Below are 20,127 nucleotides of genomic sequence, written 5' to 3'. Positions count from 1 at the left end.
AAAGTCAGTTTAAAACATTCAGGCATAATCGCATTTAAACTAAAACACTAACAACTCAAAAACATCTCACTCAGTGTACAAGTTTGATTGGACAAAAACCACCTCCCAGTCAGGCGTAAAAACATCTTATAGATTGTACATGTGATTATTTCTGTTGGAAGAGAATTCCATAGATTTGTGGCTTTATAAATAAAAAAGGATTGACCAAAAGATTTCTTACGTCTAGGGACAATACTTTACCCTCTTACCATAGAACCCAACACTCGCGATGTTTTCTTGGATTTGGAATTTAAAAATGTTTTTATTGATGGAGCAAAAAGATTGTGAATAATTTAAAAAACAAAACAGATATTGGAATGTTTAATAATATTATCAAAACTTAAGAGACTATGTTTTTTTAAGATATTGCAGTGATGGTACAACCAAGGCTTTTTATCATGTACTTTAAGTGTTTTCATGTATAATGATTATAAAAGGTATAAAAGATGATTTACATGTCTGAGACCAGCTCGTTATATAGTACAAAAAATTTGGAACAATCATAGTATTTAAATACATACCAGAGGCATCGTAAGTTAAAGAATTTCTGATATGTTTAAAATTTCTTAGATTCAATCTCAGTGTGGTAGCAAGTTTTTATATATGAGTTTTAAAATTAAAGTTTGAGTTCAATGTGATGCCTAAATATTTAAATTCAGTGACATTTTTAATACTTTGCCCATTTTTAAAAAATTCTAAAACATTTCCATTTTTATACCTATTTGAGAAACACATGGATACAGTCTTTTCAACATTTAAGGTAAGGTTTAAATTTTGCAACCATTTAAATACATTTCACATTTCATTTGTTAATTTAGTAGCAACTTCTGTTGGATTTTTTTCCATAAGTGTAAAGCATAGCATCACCAGCGTTCATTAATAAATCGGCGTCAATGCATATAGCTTGTAAATCATTTATATAAATACTCAAAAGTAAAGGTCCTAAAATAGATCCCTGATGCACTCCTAATTTAATTGGTTTAAAAGTAGACTTAAGATTGTTAACCTGAACACAGTGACTCCGATCAATTTTATCCAGTTTAGTGTTTGCTTTAAAAGATTGTAATTGTTTAATTTCTAATTAAAGTATCATGGTTAAAAGTATCAAATGTCTTACGTAAATCAAGAAAGACTACTCCCACCAACCCTCTTTATCTGAATTTGTTTTTATCGTTTCTTAAAAGTAACAGCAAGCTGTCTCAGTTGAAGGTTTTTTTTTTCTATAACCAAACTGCATAGGATGTAAGAGAGAATTCCCATCTAAATGAGCCATAAGTTGCTCTGCTACAATTTTTTCAAGTACTTTTGATACAACTGGTAGGATGCTTTTAGGACGATAACTGCTAGTTTGCTGTTTGTCACCTGATTTATATATTGGTTTTATTATTGCAGATTTTTAAAGCATTGGGAAAAGTACTATCATTTATGGATTTATAATTTTTTGTGAAAGGAGAACCAAAAATATCTTTATCTTTTTTAAAAGGCCATACACATCTTTTGCTTTACTATTATTCAATGTGGAAATAATTTTTTGAACATTTATTTCATCTGTGGGACTCAGAGAAAAAATAATATTGGCTGCTTTTTAGGCTAGAACATGGATGAACAACTGGAAAATGTTCAGCAAGTTTCAGAACAGAGTTAAAGAAATATTCATTAAAATTAGTTGCAATTTCTACAGAGTTATAAATAAATTGTCTATTTATTTTAAGCTGTATATCCTCTACTCTCGACTTTTCTTTTCCAGTTAATTTGTTAAAAGTTTTCCATATTATTTTACTATTTTCAATAATTTTAAGAAAGAAGTTTGCTTTAGCTTTTCTAATTTCAGATATTACTTTATTCCTTGGACTTGTATAAATTAATCGATCCGTAGTTAATCCTGATTTTAAGAACATTTTCAAAGAGCCATCACACTTTTTCATCATATACCATAGAGTACTTGTAAACCAAGGTAAGTTGTGTTTTTAGTTTTCTACTAGTGCTTTTTAATGTTTTATTAATATGTTTTTTAGGGTAGACAGTAAATTCTGAAAACCCTCATCACATAATTTATTTTCAATAATAGATTCCTAATTTGTTTGCCTTATTTCACTTTCAACATTCAGTAGGCCTTGTTTTGGAATAAATGCTATACATGCTTTACTTTTAATTAGATTTTGTAGCCTATAACAGGCTTTAGTCAATTTTTTCGCTACAAGGGTTAGATTTTGATCTGACAGTCCTGTTATTAGATTATATATTTTATTTGTTCTCTCTGGTTATTTGTAAAAATTAAATCTAATAGACTTTGTTTATCTGTTTTGCCTTTTCTACCAGTTGTGTCATTTGAAAACATTAATTTTTTTTCCTTTAGTTGTTTTCTTCGTGTTCTGTCTAACCAATTTAGATTAAAATCACCCATGAGTATTACCTCCTTTCCGTCGCACTGTTTAAGAATTTTACAAAGAGAATCAAAAAAATAGTTTGCAGCAGTTGGAGGTTGGTAAATCACCCAAACAACAAAAGACATTTCAGGGGGCAGATTAATAGTAATCCCTACACATTTAAGAAGGTCACCAGTGTCTATTTTTTGACTTTGAAGACCATTTTTGACATGAATTAAAACTCCACCAGGATGCATTCATACTCACAAGAGTTGAATAAACTCAGAATGATAAAACTCCATTCTTCAGAAAATAGTGCACTAATTTCTTTAGAAAGAAGTTAATTTTTTTATATTTATTTTAACTATATTTAATATATATATATATATCACTATTCTCCCACCCTGAGTCTTAGCAAAAACACAACAACTCAACAAATTAACATGCTGTTTAATAGTTTCTCGTGAAAGTTGCTGCAGTCAAAATAGAACAGTCTATGAATTGATTAAACATGGTTTAATGACTAGATAAATAAATAAACGTTATCTAGAATGAATCTGAATTTAAATCAATAGTTTTTACCTCTGATCATGTTTTAATTTATAAAGCATCACACTCAGAAGGGTTGTTTAATTTATTCTGTTTTGATTGTTTGTATATAAAGCCGTAGTGATATCCGAACAATAAACATTGCGTTGTGGTTCATTATTTTGAGTAGTTTGTGATGCTGTGACGCTCTAGCCTTTTGCTTATTTTTTTCTTTTGTCGCTGAGAAATGTTCACGTGTGCTTATTGGGGCCATTGCAAGGTTACAGCTGAGTTGCAGGTCAGAACCAACCAGTTCCAGACAACCTACATTACCAGTTTAGCGCTCGGTTGGTAATATGAGCATAAATCTCTTTTAATCATCTGACATGGCAAGGAACCTGTGTTTATGCTATATTTTCATTTCATTTAAAAAAACTAGTATATAATATGTGGTATCCCAGTCAGCCCCTGCTGTGAGTAGATTTGACCCAAGGAGCTGGGTTAAAACTACCCAAGACTCTAAAAATAACCCTCCAAAAATTACCCAAATGCCTCAACTCAAGATTTGGGTAGAAAAAAATAACCCCATATTTTTCAGAGTGTAAAATTCTTTCCCTGAGGTCACTGCTCTGTATAGTTCTGCTCAAACCTGCTCTGTTTTGAAGTTTTTAGTAGTCTTAAAGATTGGATCAGAAATATTTAATTAGAGTTAGAGCAAAACTGTTTGATTTCAGTGGATTTTTATTTTAATTCTAAGATACTGATGTACAGGCAAGCTCTTTTTTTATAGAAAAATTAAAACTGACAATAATGAAATAATTATTGACAGCTTACCATTTGGGAGAGGAAAGGGTTCAGTTTTGAAAATTTTTAATGCCATATTAATGAATTCTGCACCTTCAATATTTTTGTGGAAACTGATATATTTTGTTCAGAATTTTAAAATAAATATACAGTTTTAAAAAACGGCATACTGTAACCTGATTGTTACTAATTATCTTTGTTAGGTAAATGTATTCTTAAATAACAATCTTTCTTTGTTGGTGTACTGATCCTTAGTGTCTTGGACATGATTTTCCTCTTGAGATTTATTTAATTTTTGGCTTATCTTGCAGGTGTCCGGATGTTGGATGGAGATGTTACAGACATGGTAGAGGCCAAATCACTGAGTCTACACCCTCAGCACATAGATATTTACAGTGCCAGCTGGGGTCCAGATGATGATGGTAAAACTGTGGATGGCCCTGCTTCCCTTGCCAGACAGGCCTTTGAAAATGGCATCAGATTGGTAAAAACTACATTAACATATATAAAGTTTATTCATCATGTCAATTTATAGCCTTTTCTGTGTTATATGGAGTGTTGTAAAAATAATGACTGATGAGAGAACCCAGTCCAGAACACTCAAACAAGCAGAGATTCTTTATTGTGACGTGTCAGTTAGTCTGCAGTCATAAAGCATTTTCAAGAAGTCCATGAGTCTGCAAGAGCTTAAAGGAATCTCTTACAGCGGGGAGAGTAGTCTGTAAAGTCTTTCACAAGTCTGTAGCTGGTCTGAAATCAAGTCTAAAATGAAACTGATTTGAGACAAAGCTGTCTTGCCTGCAGTATATTATGTCTTTAGGAGAAGGGGTGTTAAGGTCGAGATGACTGAACAAAGCATGTAATTTAAGATTGAAGTGAGCAAGATAAACTGCATTTTCCAACCCTGATCTCATTGACATAATAGTGCCCATTTACATGTATAGGGGTTAGAAACCTGCCCAGCTACGGACTGTACAAGTTTCTCAACAAAAAGGTTAATTTGGCCTGAAAGTATCACCCAATGACAAAAGAACAGTCGTTGAGACCCTGCCAGTAGCATGTGCATCACTTTGGCTCAGCCAGTGTTTAGGAAGCAAAAGGTTTTACTGTTTGTCACTCCTGAGCTGTTATAGTTTTTATTTAAATAATATAATTAAAAAAAACAAAGAATGTAACTTTTCAGTTACAAATCATTGTTAATTTGGATCTAGATTTTATATATGTATATATATATATATATAATTTTTCCTGCCACAGGAGTATATGGTGAACTTTAGAATGTGATTTTAGTTTATCTTTCCTATGTTATGAGTTGATTCTTAGGCATGTTCCAGGTATGTGAATCTCATAGACATCAGCAAATGCTGGTTTCTTTTTAAAACGTTCGAGGTTACAGAAGTGACCCTTCGTTCCCCAAGGAGGGGAACGGAAGTGCTATTAGTGGATTTGATTTGAAAATCCACGAATGGGAGGATTCGGTTCAGAAGCCGCTTGTCTGAAAGAGTATTAAACGGGCCAATGAATGCAATGAATTGGCAGCGTAAGCTTGCACAGGTGTGCGTCATTGCCAATTATGCCAGCATATAAGCACACCTGGAGCGAGCAAACGCCATCCTTTTAAGCTGAAGAGACTTTCAAACAGCTAAGGAACAGTCATTATGGCGAACGGAGCATAGCACTTCCCTTCCCCTCCTCGGGGAACGAAGGGTTACTTCTGTAACCTCGAACGTTCCCCTTTGGTTGGGGAACTTCAGTGCTATAAGTGGATTTGATTTGAAAATCCACGAATGGGAGAACTATGGAAAGCGCCATAATGACTGCACCTTACCAACGCCCCCGATGAGGGGATAGTCAAGCAAGCATGACGCACCCACATGATGGGAGGCGCGGTCCTCCAACGTGTCCCTGGCCCTAACTTATCCTACTTCAACAGAAGTCTTACGGATTTAGATATATTTTTTGGGAAGTCGTGAGCATCTAGATAATTCTAGGAATACAACAGTACGTTTGGAAGCGTGCAATCCCGATAGGTAGGACGCTGCAGAGGCCATCCGTTACCCAAGGGGAGATAGATTGCAGAATTTACATATGGACTAGCCCTATAAAGGGGGAGTACGCATAGCAAAAGAGTGGTTAGCGGAGAGGGAAGACACGGGTCCGCCCGGGGGGGGGGACTTAACTGTGGCGGAATAAGCATATGGGATCGCCTGGTGGGTATCACGCATAGCAGGCACCTATACCCAAAACGTGGGCTGACCAGCGGGCAGACCTACAACGTAGTGGGCCAGCAAGTGACTCCTCCGCTGAGTCAGTGCTGGGGGCCACGGAGGAATCTGCAGGGCTCACCTGACGGGGAACTTTACTGACAGATAAAAAGGCACACGTACCTCCGTGTTAGGGAGAATGGCGCAGCAAGCGTTTTTCAACACCCTACCGAATTGTTTCCTCAATCACCAAGGGTTACCTAATACCCTTGAGGAAACCGGCTCCACTCGCAGATTGTAAAAATGTGTTGGGTGTCGCCCAGCCCGCAGCTCTACAGATGTCTGTTAGAGAGGCGACGCATGCTCGCGCTCGAGAGGATGCGAAGCTTCCTTCGCCAGGAGGACAGCAATCTCCTCTCGCAAGACAGGGGCGGACAGGGGGCTGACCCTGGTGAATACACACCCGTGACTTGGGGGGCCGTTTCGCGAACTGAATCGCATAGCCGAGTCTGATTGTGCGTATGAGCCACCGCGAAGAGCTGGCCCGCGCTAACCAGGCAGGCAGAGCTCTCGGTAATGGACTCATCGCTACAATCGCTGACGTACCAGCAGTGGGGCAGCGCGGAGTGGGTGTGCTGATCCGAGAAGCGCGCGGGTCCCACGGAAAAGCTGGAGGTGAGATATTTGATCTCACTCCGCACCCGAGCTCCGGAGGGGAGGCTCGAGGGGTGGGAGATAGGAGACCGTCCTCCCAGCGCTCGTGAGCCACTGGCGAAACGCACCAAATCTGCAAGCTAGAAAGCATAGCGTCCCAGACTGGCAGATTTCAGGCTGTCACATCCGGGGAAGAGAAAAAGTGCCCTTTCATGATGTTTTCATGGCAGTAAAAAGTGCTGTTGGAACTGGGGCCCGCCCTCCAGCGGGGAAAGAGCAAGTTCCCTCTTCTCCAGATGGCCTGAGGCGTGTGCGGGGGCGGAGCAGCTCTCGTAGGCGGGCGCCTTCGGCGAGGAGCAGGTATGAATGGCACGGCGGGCGGAGCGGGCTACGGACCGCCGACAAGACATCACCCATCAACTGCTCTCTCACCGCCTTGAATTCCTGGGTGAATTCACAGACGGTGTGGCCGAACATGGCTTGGAATATGGGGAAGTCAAGAAAGCGGACTTTGTCGACTTCGCGCATATCAGCCAGGAGTGGCGCTCCTGGATCACTAATGTGGACATCGTCCTCCCCAACGCACACGCAGCAGACTCAGTAGTCCGAAGAGCTAAGTCAGCGGCGGTGCGAAGCTCGTAAGCCTAGGTTGGACCCACCCTCATGCAGCTCGGCCAGTGCCTGCGTTTGGTAGCGCTGTAGGTGGCTATCGCATGTAGGGCGGAAGCAGCCTGGCCCGCAGCTATGTAAGCTCTAGCTCCGAGGGAGGCAGATAACTTACAGGCTTTGGATGGGAGACGAGGCGGACCCCGCCAAGAAGAGGCGCCGCGCGGATTGACCGCCCTGGCTGTTCCATCGTCAAGAGTGGTGAGGGTGAAGGGACACGCAGCACTAGCAGAAAAAAGTGCTTTTCAGACCGCGTGAGCCTACTGTGCACCTCCGGGAAGAAGGGAACGCCCCTCTAGTCGGTCCGGCCGCGGAGCTGGGGGATAAACCATCTCCAACCCACGGCCGAAGCAGCCCGGGAAAGCACGGCTAACATGTCCGTTTCAGGATCCGTAGTGACAGCGCTCACCAGCCCGAAGGGGGCGAGCGGGTCTGGATCATCATCGGACAATGAAAGCCCACCCTCCGTTGCCGCGGTGGACGGTCTCCGGTGTCATCGGGCGTGAGGGCTACCATCTGTTAGACGGATCGCTTCCCCCGCCCGATGCTTGGATGGAGCGCTTAGAGAAACGGGAGGTCCGTGGGCGACGGATTATCTCTCGCTGAAACCCTCAGATCTGCCCGAGTGCCAGCTGTAGAGCAGGGGACAACTGGGGTGGTTCGCCCTTTTGCAAAGGCTAGCCACGATCTTTACTGCCCGCAAGCAGCGCATTAACATGCTGGACCCCCCAGGCATGTAACGCAGTGCCCGTGCCCATCATCCGAGGACAGGAAACCACCGCATCCAGAAACGCACAGTCGGAGCGCCGTCCTGAAAAGGATGTGCTGCACGACTGTGTTGCTCTTTCTGTGAAGTTTGCAACTTTATACGCACCGCTCTGGAGGACCGGACCCAAAGAACGCCAGGCAAGGGAGAAACCCAGCTCGACCGTCTGCCTCTGCGTGTACACACTCTGGAGAGGGAGAGTGCTTTCGTTCGCTCAGAATTGCTGGTCACAGCAGGAGGAACCCTCATCGATTCAATCAGAAAGTCTCTGAAGCGAAAAGGATGGCGTTTGCTCGCTCCAGGTGTGCTTATATGCTGGGATAATTGGCAATGAAGCACACCTGTGCAAGCTTACGCTGCCAATTCATTGCATTCATTGGCCCGTTCAATACTCTTTCAGACAAGCGGCTTCTGAACCGAATCCTCTCATTCGTGGATTTTCAAATCAAATCCACTTATAGCACTGAAGTTCCCCAACCGAAGGGGAACTCAGGCTTGGAGGATATTATTGCCTGAAATTATATAGTTCTGTAGCTATTAGTTTTTGATTTGAAGTTCGTTCTATCTTTGTGTATAATGATTTAAAATTAGGCAAAAATGCTTTTTTAAATTATTATTATACATTTTTTATAGAGTACACTGAACTCGAGGTAGGCTACAGTTTTTGAATATGACATCACTGAATGAGAATGGGTTCCTTATAGCTTTACTTTTGGTTCATTTCAAATTTTTGACTGTTTATTTCAGCACATGGCTTGTGACCCTGTTGACTTTTTGCAGTGTTTTTGTGATGGTTTTGTGATTACTCCCCAATTTCGAAGAGTGCTACAACCCCTGAAAGACTCCTGCAAAAACGTTTTTAATTTTGCTCGTGCTGCTGCTTGATTTTAAGATTGCATTTGCATGTATATTGACAAACATTTATGGACAAATTATAATCTTCTTGATGAGCCACCAATTGCCTGATTGGGCCACTGACAATCTTGTCTAGTGTCTTGAAAGTCTCTCATGCTGGCCTGCGCCATCATGTCATGCTTATTGCCTGGCCCTGGAAAATGCATATTATTAAATTTTATTGTACTTTTTTAACAACTTAACCCTTTATGCAGTTACCACACATTGCATTATGCACATGTTGGGATGAAAGACCTTTCTCTATTTGTCAATATTTCTTTTACGTTACAGATTAATTACACCTACTAAATTTTCCCACATTTGCTGTCTTTTATCAGTGTAGACAGTAATTTGTCAGTATGAAGGTTCAGTAACAAGACCTGGGATGCACAGAAGCCTTTATACTTATTTAACTTCAAACAGTTCCAAAAGACTGTCTGCTGTCTGACAAAACAATATGTTTTGGTTAGAATATTTGCAGCTGCTTTACAGTTACATGTTCCATCAATGTACTGATATAGGAAAATGAGACCAGCCACCTATCAGGAGCTGCAGTTGCCCAAGACCAGTGAATGGAAGTGTTATAAACTGGCCAATCATGAAAGACCCATGTCATCATTAAGACAACAATCACATGTGTCTGAGGTCTAACCATGTTTTTCAGTGCAACAAACTCATTAAATGTGTTAACTTTTTTTTTGTTCTCCCCCAAAATTGTCAGATGATAGGACATTTCAAATAGATGTTTATCTACACTGGTCTCACGGTTCGGTTCCGTTATGATGATCATGCCATCGTTTCGGTTCAATTCGATGTCTCAGTGCATCATGGTGCTTTTACGTTGCTTTTCAAACACAGTTATATATTTTCTTCACAGCACAGCAATTATTGTATTAAAATGTATAAATATATTTATGTACTGTTTGTAAAACCTTTTTTTTAACTAAAGGTCAGATGTATAAACTGTACCTTTAAACAACACAAGCATTTATAGCTAATAAACAAATATAAATATCCTGCTCGCTTTCTGAGCCTTGTCTAGCAAGTTCTTTCTTACACCCCTATGGTTGTTCTCGCGCTCAACAGAAAGGGCTGTGATTGGCTCTTACGTGCTGGCACCATTCACAGATGAGTGACACTGATAAATGGCAGCGCCGATTACAGCTAATCCATGATTGACATGGTGAAAACTCTGCAGACACGCGCTCGTGTCTGTATCCAGAAGAATTACTGTAACAGCCTAGAGAAGAGAAAGTCACACCAACAGGTCAAATGGGCCACAGTGAGAGAGAGAAAAATGTAGTTTACTTACATTCTCTTTAATTGCAGTGAAATAGGGGCTTCTGCTGTTCAGTGTCAGTGAAAGACTGTCCAGCAAACACACACTCAGTGAAATTGTGCAGAGCTCCTGTGTTTTTAAGTATTTGAAGTGTTGTAAATACTCTCGCTCGCCTCCTTTACCATAGTAAGCTATTGTGACAGCGCATATGAGATAAATGACGTCAGTACATAATAACCTGTTATGATTATTACTGAACCGATACCAAATCGTCTGTGTCTGCATTGCGGTGCATGTTAATTATGACACCCCTATCTTCAAATGTTTTAAAGATGCATAGGTGTTAGAGAAATAAAATCAATCATCTAATAAAATTATAAATAATTACAATTTATGAAAATACATTTTATTGTATTTAGCACTCATCATTTCTGAGCAACTGGCTTACCATTGTAACCCATTAGTGTGATCAAATGTTTTCATGCACAGGATTTGCTTGTTTTTCGGGCAGTCTATCCTACTGTTGAGGATACCCCATTTCTGTGTCCATTAAGCTATTTTTTTAAAAATAATTATCATCTATGAATTTATCAAGGTCTGGACCTCTGTGTTTTATGTCAATAAATAAATTTGTAGTTAAAGATCTATGAATAAAAAAGTTATTGTAATTTTCACCTTAACATTACCTGCTCTTTACTGAGGCTTATTTCCTGATTATGTGCTTACCAGTTTGTCTAGTAATCGTGTCCAGTCTCTTTATTTGTCTGATGTCTCCTACCTGTGATCCTACCAGTCATCTTGCTGTTTGAGTCCAGCCTCTCTGTCCTCGCCAGCCAGCTCCAGCACCTGCTGTGCTATAAAGGTTCTCTCTGTGCCTTGCTCCCTCAGCCATCCTCGCCACAGGCTCCTAGGGTGAAGTTACCCTTAAACCACTCTGTATTCCCACAGTGATGGCCACCAAATAGCAGCTGCTTTTATTGTCTTTAAAGGGTCACGAAACACCAAAACACATCTTTTGAGCTGTTGACAGTCGTATATGTGTCCCACACTGCTAAAAACACTATTAGGACACCTATATTTCACTAAAAAGTGTAAATTGGTTGTTTTTGCATTATTTCAAGCAAATTCGTACTTCCCGTTTGAAACTAATTTTTGAAGCTGCGTCACGGCCATGACATGATAGCGTTGTATTCCAGCGTGCAGACTGGGCATCTGTGCCAAAGTGTGTCTTATTACGTCTTACAGTGTGTTGCATTAATGCCTGAGTAAGGCTTGGTTCAAACCAATCAGCGCGCTCTATTGTGCAACCTTATTAATATTCATTACTGTCATAGTGTTTAGACGGCAGAGACGCCACGTTGTATTGGCAAAACAAGCGTGAAGTGTTGCTTTTATAGTTTGCTGCCGTTAAGTTTTGTTTTCATTTTCTCTCTGTGAGAGCGCAGCTGGCGTCACGTGTGGATTAACAGTGTACGTGACGCGCGACAACAATAACAATAAGACGCATAACAATAACAAAAGGAGGATTATTGTTTACCTTAGAGCTGTTCTCATCTGCAAACGCTAAGATCCGGATTCGCTTGTAGTCTTCTCTTAATAAAGACGCAGCTCTAGTTGCTGGCCTGTCTCTACAGATTTGGTAAGTGAGCGACCACTGCTCTTTGTTTATTCAGTTCATATTTTATTCGTATCAAACAAACTATCGCACCGAGTGTAAACAAGGTAGCACTAACAGTTACAACCAAACTATAACCTCGTGTTGGATTTTGTGATCGGAATAAAAGACGCAGCTTTCTGACGCTACCTGCTGTGTGCATCTAAGTTTCCGGGAAATGCTGAGTTTTTAAACATTGCATGAAAAATACACGCTTAGAGCAGCTCCTCAAATCAAATATCACGTTTGTCACGAGGGACATGAATGAATTCCCTGAATGAAAGAGCCAAACTGCAGTTAAAGTCCACCATTTAATAATTTGGCAAATAATTTGACTACAGATGTCCATGTAAACACAGTCACTTAGTCCGCTGTGGTTGTGTGTTTTGACTCTGAAATTCAGTGCGCCCAAATAGACACTCCCACACCAAGCCACATCAAGCCTCTTTTATTCCTCCGACACTCCCCCCTAAACAGAGCTGGACACGCCCACTTTTCTGACTTTTTCCAAAGTAGAGGTGTGAAAACACCCTGCTGAAACGAGGAGGTTTCATGGCCCTTGAAACTTTCTACAATTTTCTGTCCAGCCTTAAAAGAATAATCTGACCAAACACATCTGATTGAGCTGGCAAAGGAATCCCCCATCTGGTCTGCCGTGGAGGTGCAGGGTGTTATGCTCAGCCGATATGAGAAAGAGCTAGCAGCCGCCAGGCATACCTTGGAGAGCTTACATGCCCAGGTCATGAAGCTCACCACTCAACTACGGGGTCTGCGACATGATTCCATCCTGGCCCCAGACTCCCAACACTTCCCTTAGCCATTTTGAGCATTTAAAGGAATTATTAACCACCTTATTCTTGTCACAACAGTTTATTCTAGAAGTAGATGTGTCTAGTGTGGGTGTTGGAGCTGTTCTCTTGTAATGGGCTAGAAATTGCTAAATTCATCCTTGCACCTTTTTTTTCACCGTCTCTGACCTGCTGAGCAAAATTACAATGTTGGTAATTGCGAGCTCTTTGCTATCTGACTAGTCATGTGGCGTCATTGGTTAGAGGGGTCTACTAACCCATTTTTGGTTTGGACTGACCACGGTATGTTCGTTCAGCCAAATGAGTGGACAGGATTGGTGGACTTTTTTCTTTTTGTTTTCACTTTTCCTTCTTTTATCGACCAGGGTGTAAGAACGTTCAACTGGATGCTTTATCTGGTCAGTTTATGTTCACCAAAGAAGAGCCTGAATGCTAAGTTAAGAAGGCATAAACTCCTAAGGTTATTCAATGTGACTGGCCTATAGGTAATTTATTTGTTTCTAGATTCATATGCCCAGCAGTCCTATGTCAGACTCACTTCTCAAAACTTATTGTGCTTAGCTTCAAAGACACCCTCGCTGCTGCCATTTGACTTTGCTTGCCTCATTCTGTGCAACATGTGCATTCTATGTTTTACGTCTTGTGTATTAAGCTTGTTATTTGTGCATCCTCCAAACCCCCCCCTCCTCCCAACCTGTTTTTGTCCTGTTCAGTCTCCCTCCCTGGGAGCACGGTTCAGTCGTGGGTCAGGTTTGATCTGGGTTTCTCTGTCATGTTCTGTTTTCTGTTTCAACCGTTGGCCCTTAAAATCAGCATCAGCATGTCCATTACACACCTGTTGCACTTTTGATCTAATTTTCTCCTCTACATATACCTACCCTTTATGGAGGCTTAATGCCAGATTATTGTGATTTCATGCCTATCGACTGCTGTTCATACTATGCTGTTACCAGTTTGTCTAAGTTTATATCCTGTCCATTCTCTTTATTTGTTTGATATCTCCTATCTGTGATCTGCGCAGTCATCCTGCTGTTTGAGTCTAGCCCCTACTTTCGCGCTTGCTAGTTCCAGCACCTGCTGGGCTACAGGGGTTTTCTCCTCACCCTGCTCCTGTAGCCATCCTCGCCACAGGGTCCGAGGGTAAACTTTCCATTACTTTAAAACCACTCTGCATTCCCCTATTGATAGCTGGCAAACGGCAGCTGTTTTCATTCTCTTTCAACTTTTCAATAAATCATTTTTGGCATTATCTGTTCTGCATTATCTGTCCAGCTTTAAAAGTATATATAGTCTAGTACTGGGTTGGACCCCCATTTGCCTTTAAAATTGCAGTAATACTTGTGGTATAGATTTAACAATTTACTGAAAATATTTGTCTTTGATTTTGGTCCATATTGACATGATAGCATCACAAAGTTTCTGCAGATTAATCAGCTGCACATCCATGATGCAAATCTCTCATTCCACCACATCCCAAAGGTGCTCTATTAGAGTGAGATCTAGTGACTGTGGAGGCCATTTGAGTACAGTTAACTCATCGTCATGTTCAAGAATCCAATATGAGATGATTCGCACTTAATGACATTGTGCATTATCCTGCTGGAAGTAGCCATCAGAATATGGGTACACTGTGGTCATGGTTAGCAACAATTGGCATTGACACAATGCTCAATTGGTACTAATTTGCTCAGAGTGCCAAGAAAATATTCCCCACATTATTACACCGGCATCACCAGCCTAAACCGTTGATACAAGGAAGGATGGATCCATGCTTTTTATGTCTTTGACTCCAAAATCTGACCCTACCATCCAAATGTTGCAGCAGAAATCGAGACTCATCAGACCGAGCAACATTTTTCCAATCTTCTATTGCAAACTGTAGTCCCAGTTTCCTGTTCCTAGCTGACAGGAGTGTTTTATTTATTTATTTTTATTTTTGGAAATTAATCGCGATTAATCACATTTAAAAGACTGAAACTTTTAATTTTGGCTATTCGAATGTAAAATTAATTAATTAAACGCAAAACAAAAACTATTTGAATTCAAAATATAATTGTTTATTAGAATATTTGTTTAGCTTGTAACAGATTTCTTCATGTAAACAACATAACCACAATAAACCTTCAAGATCCTGGCTTGACAGCCATACTTATTACAGAAATAAAAACACAGGCATGTGTTATTTGACAGGCATCAATGCCATTTGAATTTTAAAACAATCAATGCCAATAAAGAAAAAAATTGATTTCCATGTTGGATCCTAAGTGGACTGCAAAATGCATTTAAAATATAGAAATTGGTAAATTCTAATAATAATAATAATAATAATAATAATAATAATAATAATTATTATAACAATTATAATAAATTGTTGAATACAAACAATTGTACTTATTGTAAAGTTGTATTGCTGTGAGTTGAGAATATTAATTATAAATTAGAAACAATTTGGCTTAGTCCTCCTTTACATTTATCCAGTTGCTAAGACAGTCTAGTCTGTTGACATAATCGGGGGACAATGTGGACCTTTTCTTTTGAATGATGTGAGCTGAGAGTGCAATGCAATCTCACGGCGATTCGTAACTTTGATTTAGTGGCTACTGACAACGACGTTTAGGCAGGCTTGTTGCTAAAAAACACACACAGACATACAGACCAGGGGCCTCATGTATCAACGCTGCGTACACACAAAAACTTTGCGTACGCCAGGTTTCACGCTCAGAATCGCTCACATTTGGATTTACTAACAATGAACTGAACGTGGGAATGTGGGCAACTTCACGGCAGCTTTATGGCTGGCATACGCACATTTTTTGTGCGTGTGTGTTTTATTTCCATTGGCGACTCCTAGAGGCAGTTGTGTTAAATTCCTCTCTACAAAGTGTCTGAGCCTTGCAATGGCAGCTGTATGAGACGGGTTCATCTAGCAGGTATATAAGGTTTTCATACCAAACAGTTGACCAGCTAAACATTAAAGCGCAAATTGCAGCGGTTGCCTGTTTTCCCAATGTAATCTGAGCTATCTACTGCACGTACACTGCTATAAAGACACTATCTGAAGATGAATTTGGATGCGTGAATCAGAAACATTTCCATTCAATAAATGTGCAAATAAAATATGATGCACAAACTTATTAATGATTCCTACTTGTCTTTCTCGTTATAAATAGTAGGCAAAATCTGATATGTAGCGGGGGAATAAAGAAAAAAGAGTACATCAGACGCTGGATTCGAACCGAGTTCATGCTCGAACGAGTCAAAGAATTTAGACATGCGACTTTTGAGCTGCGCCACTGAGACTGTTGTAAGTACTGCAACAGTTTACACCTATAAATCTCACTATTTCGTTTTAATTCACTCAGTGCGATGTTCAGACCCAACTGTGTTAACCGCATTAGCTAAACTCTCTATTTTTTACTTTTGTTGTTAATTCCGGAGAACAAACTTGCAAATAACACCGCTTTTCTCCGGTCTACCTCCGCACCTCCAATTCACATTCTGTTCAAAGTTTCTCTTTTTGCTTGCTTTTGCCTTCGTTTTTTTGTTGGGTTTTTCCATAAGTAGAGTCATTAGCATATTCATACGGGGGAGGAGGCAGGGAGGGGTTTTGTGCTCGTGCATGTTGCGCTCAGTTTCACGTTCATTCGGATGTACAAAAGAATATGCGTGAGATTCGGCGTACGCAGTGTTTCATACATCATACGCAATGTTTTAGTAAGATTTCCACGAAAGTCTTCGTACATGAGGCCCCATGGTCTTCATGTATCAGCGCTGCATACGCCAGGTTACACGCTCAGAATCGCTCACGTTTGGATTTGCTAACAATGAAAAGAACATGATAATGTACGTTGTTCCACGCCAACTTCATGCCTGGCGTTTGTACATTTCTTGTGCGTGTCTGTTTTATTTTCATTGGCGACTCTTGGAGGCTGTTGTTTTAAATTGCACCCTACAAAGTGTCTTTGAGCCGTGCAATGGCAGCTGTATGAGATGGGTTTATCCGCATGTCTAGCAGGTATATAAGGTTTCCGTACCATGCAGTTGACCAGCCAAACATTAAAGAGCAACTTGCAGAGGTCGCTGTTTTTCCCAAAGTAATCGGAGCGATCTACTGCACACACATTGCTATAAAGGCACCATCTGAAGATGAATTTGCATCTGTGAATCAGAAACATTTCAATAAATGTGCAAATAAAATATGATGCACACACTTATTAATGATTCCTCCTTGTCTTCATCATGATGAAGAGTATAGGCAAAATCTGATACGCAGCAGGGGAAAAAAAAGAATGAGTTCATCAGACGCTGGATTCGAACCAAGTTTATGCTCGAACGTGTCAAAACATGTCACCATGTGTTTTACAAGCTACGCCACTCACACTGTTAAAGACACTGCACAATTTTACACCTATAAATCACACTGTTTCTTTTTTAATCCACTCAGTGTGATGTTCAGACCCAACTGTGTTAACTGCATCAGCTAAACTCTCCCACTCATTTTTTTTTCTTTTGTTATTAATTGTTATTAATTTTTAATTTGTTTACTTGCAAATAACACAGTTTTTCTCCGGTCTACCTCCGAAAGGAGCACCTCCAGTTCACATTCTGTTTAAAGTTTCTCTTTTTTTCTCTGTTCAAGTTTCTCAAACTTGCTTTTGCCATTTGGTTTTTCGTTGGTTTTTGCCAAAGTAGAGTCGTTAGCATATTCATACAGAGGAGGAAGCAGGGAGGGGTTTTGGCTCGTGTATGTTGTGCTCAGTTTCACGTTCATTTAGATGTACAAAGAGAATATGCGTGTTATTATGCGTGTATGTATATGTATGTATATGTATATATGCTGTAGCGATCTGCTGTAACAGCAAAATATGTGTCAACAGTAGATGTTATCGATCTCACTTGACGTTCACTCGTAGGAGCAGGTGAGTAAACAGACACAATGATCATCCAATAGATAGCTGATATTTTGGTAAACACTACACAAGTGTAAGCATTTCTCTAGATCAGTGAGAAGGTTCAGAAAGCATGTAATGGTCATCCGTTAATGAATATACACACAGGTCATCAGAGTGGTTGCAGATCTTCTAATACACATCAGATACTCGAAGACTCATAAGGACATCCATGGAAGAAGGGGAGACGATGGAGTGAAGATGAGGACAACCATCTGACTTCAATATCGGGCGAAGACTGAGAAGGTGAGTTTTTTTGTAGTGTTCTGGGTTGATGGAGAACAGGTGCAAACCATTAGAAGTCTGGTCATCATGGGATTGGATGGTAGGTGGTTTATGAAGATGAATGCTGATTAGGTGAGCAAGAATGAGCCAACCCCCCCCCCCCCCCCCCCACGGGTGTATCCATGCACCCTAGATCTGCGGCGGTGACGACTATGTCCTCGGGGAACCGGGCGATCGGGATGACTCTGGTGGAATTCTTCAAGGAGAGTTGGATCTAAGATGTCATCTCTGTGTGTCCAAGATCTCTCCTCAGGGCCAAAGCCTTTCCAGTCTACGAGATATTGAAGTTGTCCCTTCCACTGCCAGGAGTCTAGGAGTTCTTTGACTTGGTAGATGTTGTCTGTAACCAATGATCCCTGAAGACATCCTTGACGATTGATAAACAGAGGAAATGGTGAGGCTGGAGGATGAGTAAGGAGTTTCAACAGTCGTGGCTTGTATGGGTAAATGACTGGAGTTTGTTAAATGACCGGTAGAGGGAGTAGTATGACCGTGGCTTATACAGGTGCCACTCCATCCCAGAATCTCACCTGTATCCCAGTTGATGTGGGGTTGGTGTTGTTTAAACCATGGTCGACCCAGGATGACATCAACATTGGCATGAGGTAGGATGTGCAGGGTAAGTTTTTCATTGTGATTAAGGGGTGAGATCAAAGTTAGTACTCTGGTATGTCGAGTAATTTTGCCATCTCCTAATGGTAAACTTTGGATGGTAGGTATTGGGTACTAGATCTCATCTCGAACGGAGGGGATACGATGTTGAAAAATGACGTTAGATTAGATGAAGTTACCAGCAGCTCCCAAATCCCCCAGCACATGTATGGGGAGAGTTCTGGAGTTTACATTTAATGTACATACTTGCATATGTGGTATATGAGACATTGATGGAGTGAGTAAAACCTTACTCGCCATTAGGCAAGGCAGGTGAACGGGGCAAGCAGAGATGAGGGAAGTCAATTGTCCACAGTACAGGCATAGCTGGTAACGAATGCTTCGCTGACGTTAGGAGGATTCCAAGTCGTATGCGTCCATTATTATCGGCTCCTCGGTATCCAGCGCCAGTGGTGAAGAGAAAGAACAGGCAGATAAGTGTTGGATCACACTGATGGCTTTCTTAATGAAGGTTTTGAGATTAGCATTATCATCATACATGAGGATTTGTTTTCAAATGTGAGGTTTTAGTCCTTTTTGATACGCCGCTAGAAGGGTGACAGGATTCCACCCACTACTGGCAGCAAGTGTTTTGAATTGTAGTGTATACTCATGGATGGTGAGGATTCCTTGGTGAAGATTTATCAATTCATCATTTACTAACAAGGGAGTGAGTGGGACTGCAAATACGTTTTTGAAGTGGTTTACAAACATTTGATTAATGGTCATCACCGGGCTGTGAGTTCTCCATAAGGCATCTGCCCACTTTAGAGCTTAACCTGAAAGCAGGGATATAATAAAAGCTATTTTCAAAGTTTCGTTAGGAAATTGCATAGCATTGGCTTCTATGTACAGGGAACATTGGAGGAAAAAACTTAGAAGTGCTTGGTTCACCGGAGTAATTCATGGGTGGAGTGCTTGTGGTGACCACTGGGTTGGGGGTAGCGCTCGAGGGCATGGAAGGCAACATCTGACTCATGGTGTAGACCAGGTGTGGGCAAACTTGAACCTGGAGGGCCAGTGTACTGCATAGTTTAGCTCCAACCCTATTCAAACAGACCTCCCTATAGAGTTCAAATGATCTTGAAGACACTGATTAGTTTGTTCAGGTGTGTTTGACTAGTGTTGGTACAAAATTCTGCAGGGACACCGGCCCTCGAGGATCAAGTTTGCCCATCCCTGGTGTAGACCATACCAGCGAATGGATCCGGTGCACTTCCGGTTAGTTAGTGCTGCGCTAGCTTCCATGTTTTTGTTAGGACCGGTATTATGTCATGCTGGTAGACAAGGAAGACAGGGATGGTTATCTTTTCACTGTATTTATTCAAAACAAAGTCAATAATCACAGAGGGGGAATTCACAGGGTTGATAAATATATGCTGTAGCGATCTTCTGTAACAGCAATATAAGTGTCAACAGTAGATGTTATCGATCTCACTTAATGTTTGCTTGTAGGAGACTTAGCAGGTGAGTATACAGACACAAAGATCATCTAGTAGATCGCTGATCTTCTGGTAAACACTATACATGTGTAAGCTCTTCTCTAGATCGGTGAGAAGGATCAGAAAGCATTCAATAG

At 40.7% G+C, this 20,127-nt stretch overlaps 1 protein-coding gene across 4 annotated transcripts in view; it reads left to right on the top strand.

Annotated features, from left to right (window-relative positions):
* pcsk5b (proprotein convertase subtilisin/kexin type 5b) overlaps positions 1-20,127 on the top strand; it is a 252,675-nt gene that overhangs the window by 82,361 nt on the left and 150,187 nt on the right. For all 4 annotated transcript variants that reach the window (XM_073909583.1, XM_073909584.1, XM_073909585.1 and 1 more), the window contains 1 exon segment: positions 4,049-4,221. In XM_073909583.1, the coding sequence (XP_073765684.1) occupies positions 4,049-4,221 (173 nt within the window).

The sequence above is a fragment of the Danio rerio genome, chromosome 8, assembly GCF_049306965.1.
Source record: "Danio rerio strain Tuebingen ecotype United States chromosome 8, GRCz12tu, whole genome shotgun sequence".
NCBI classification, from domain to species: Eukaryota; Metazoa; Chordata; class Actinopteri; order Cypriniformes; family Danionidae; genus Danio; species Danio rerio.
Note: the sequence above shows the minus strand (reverse complement) of the source record. Positions and strands in the feature narration are given on the sequence as shown.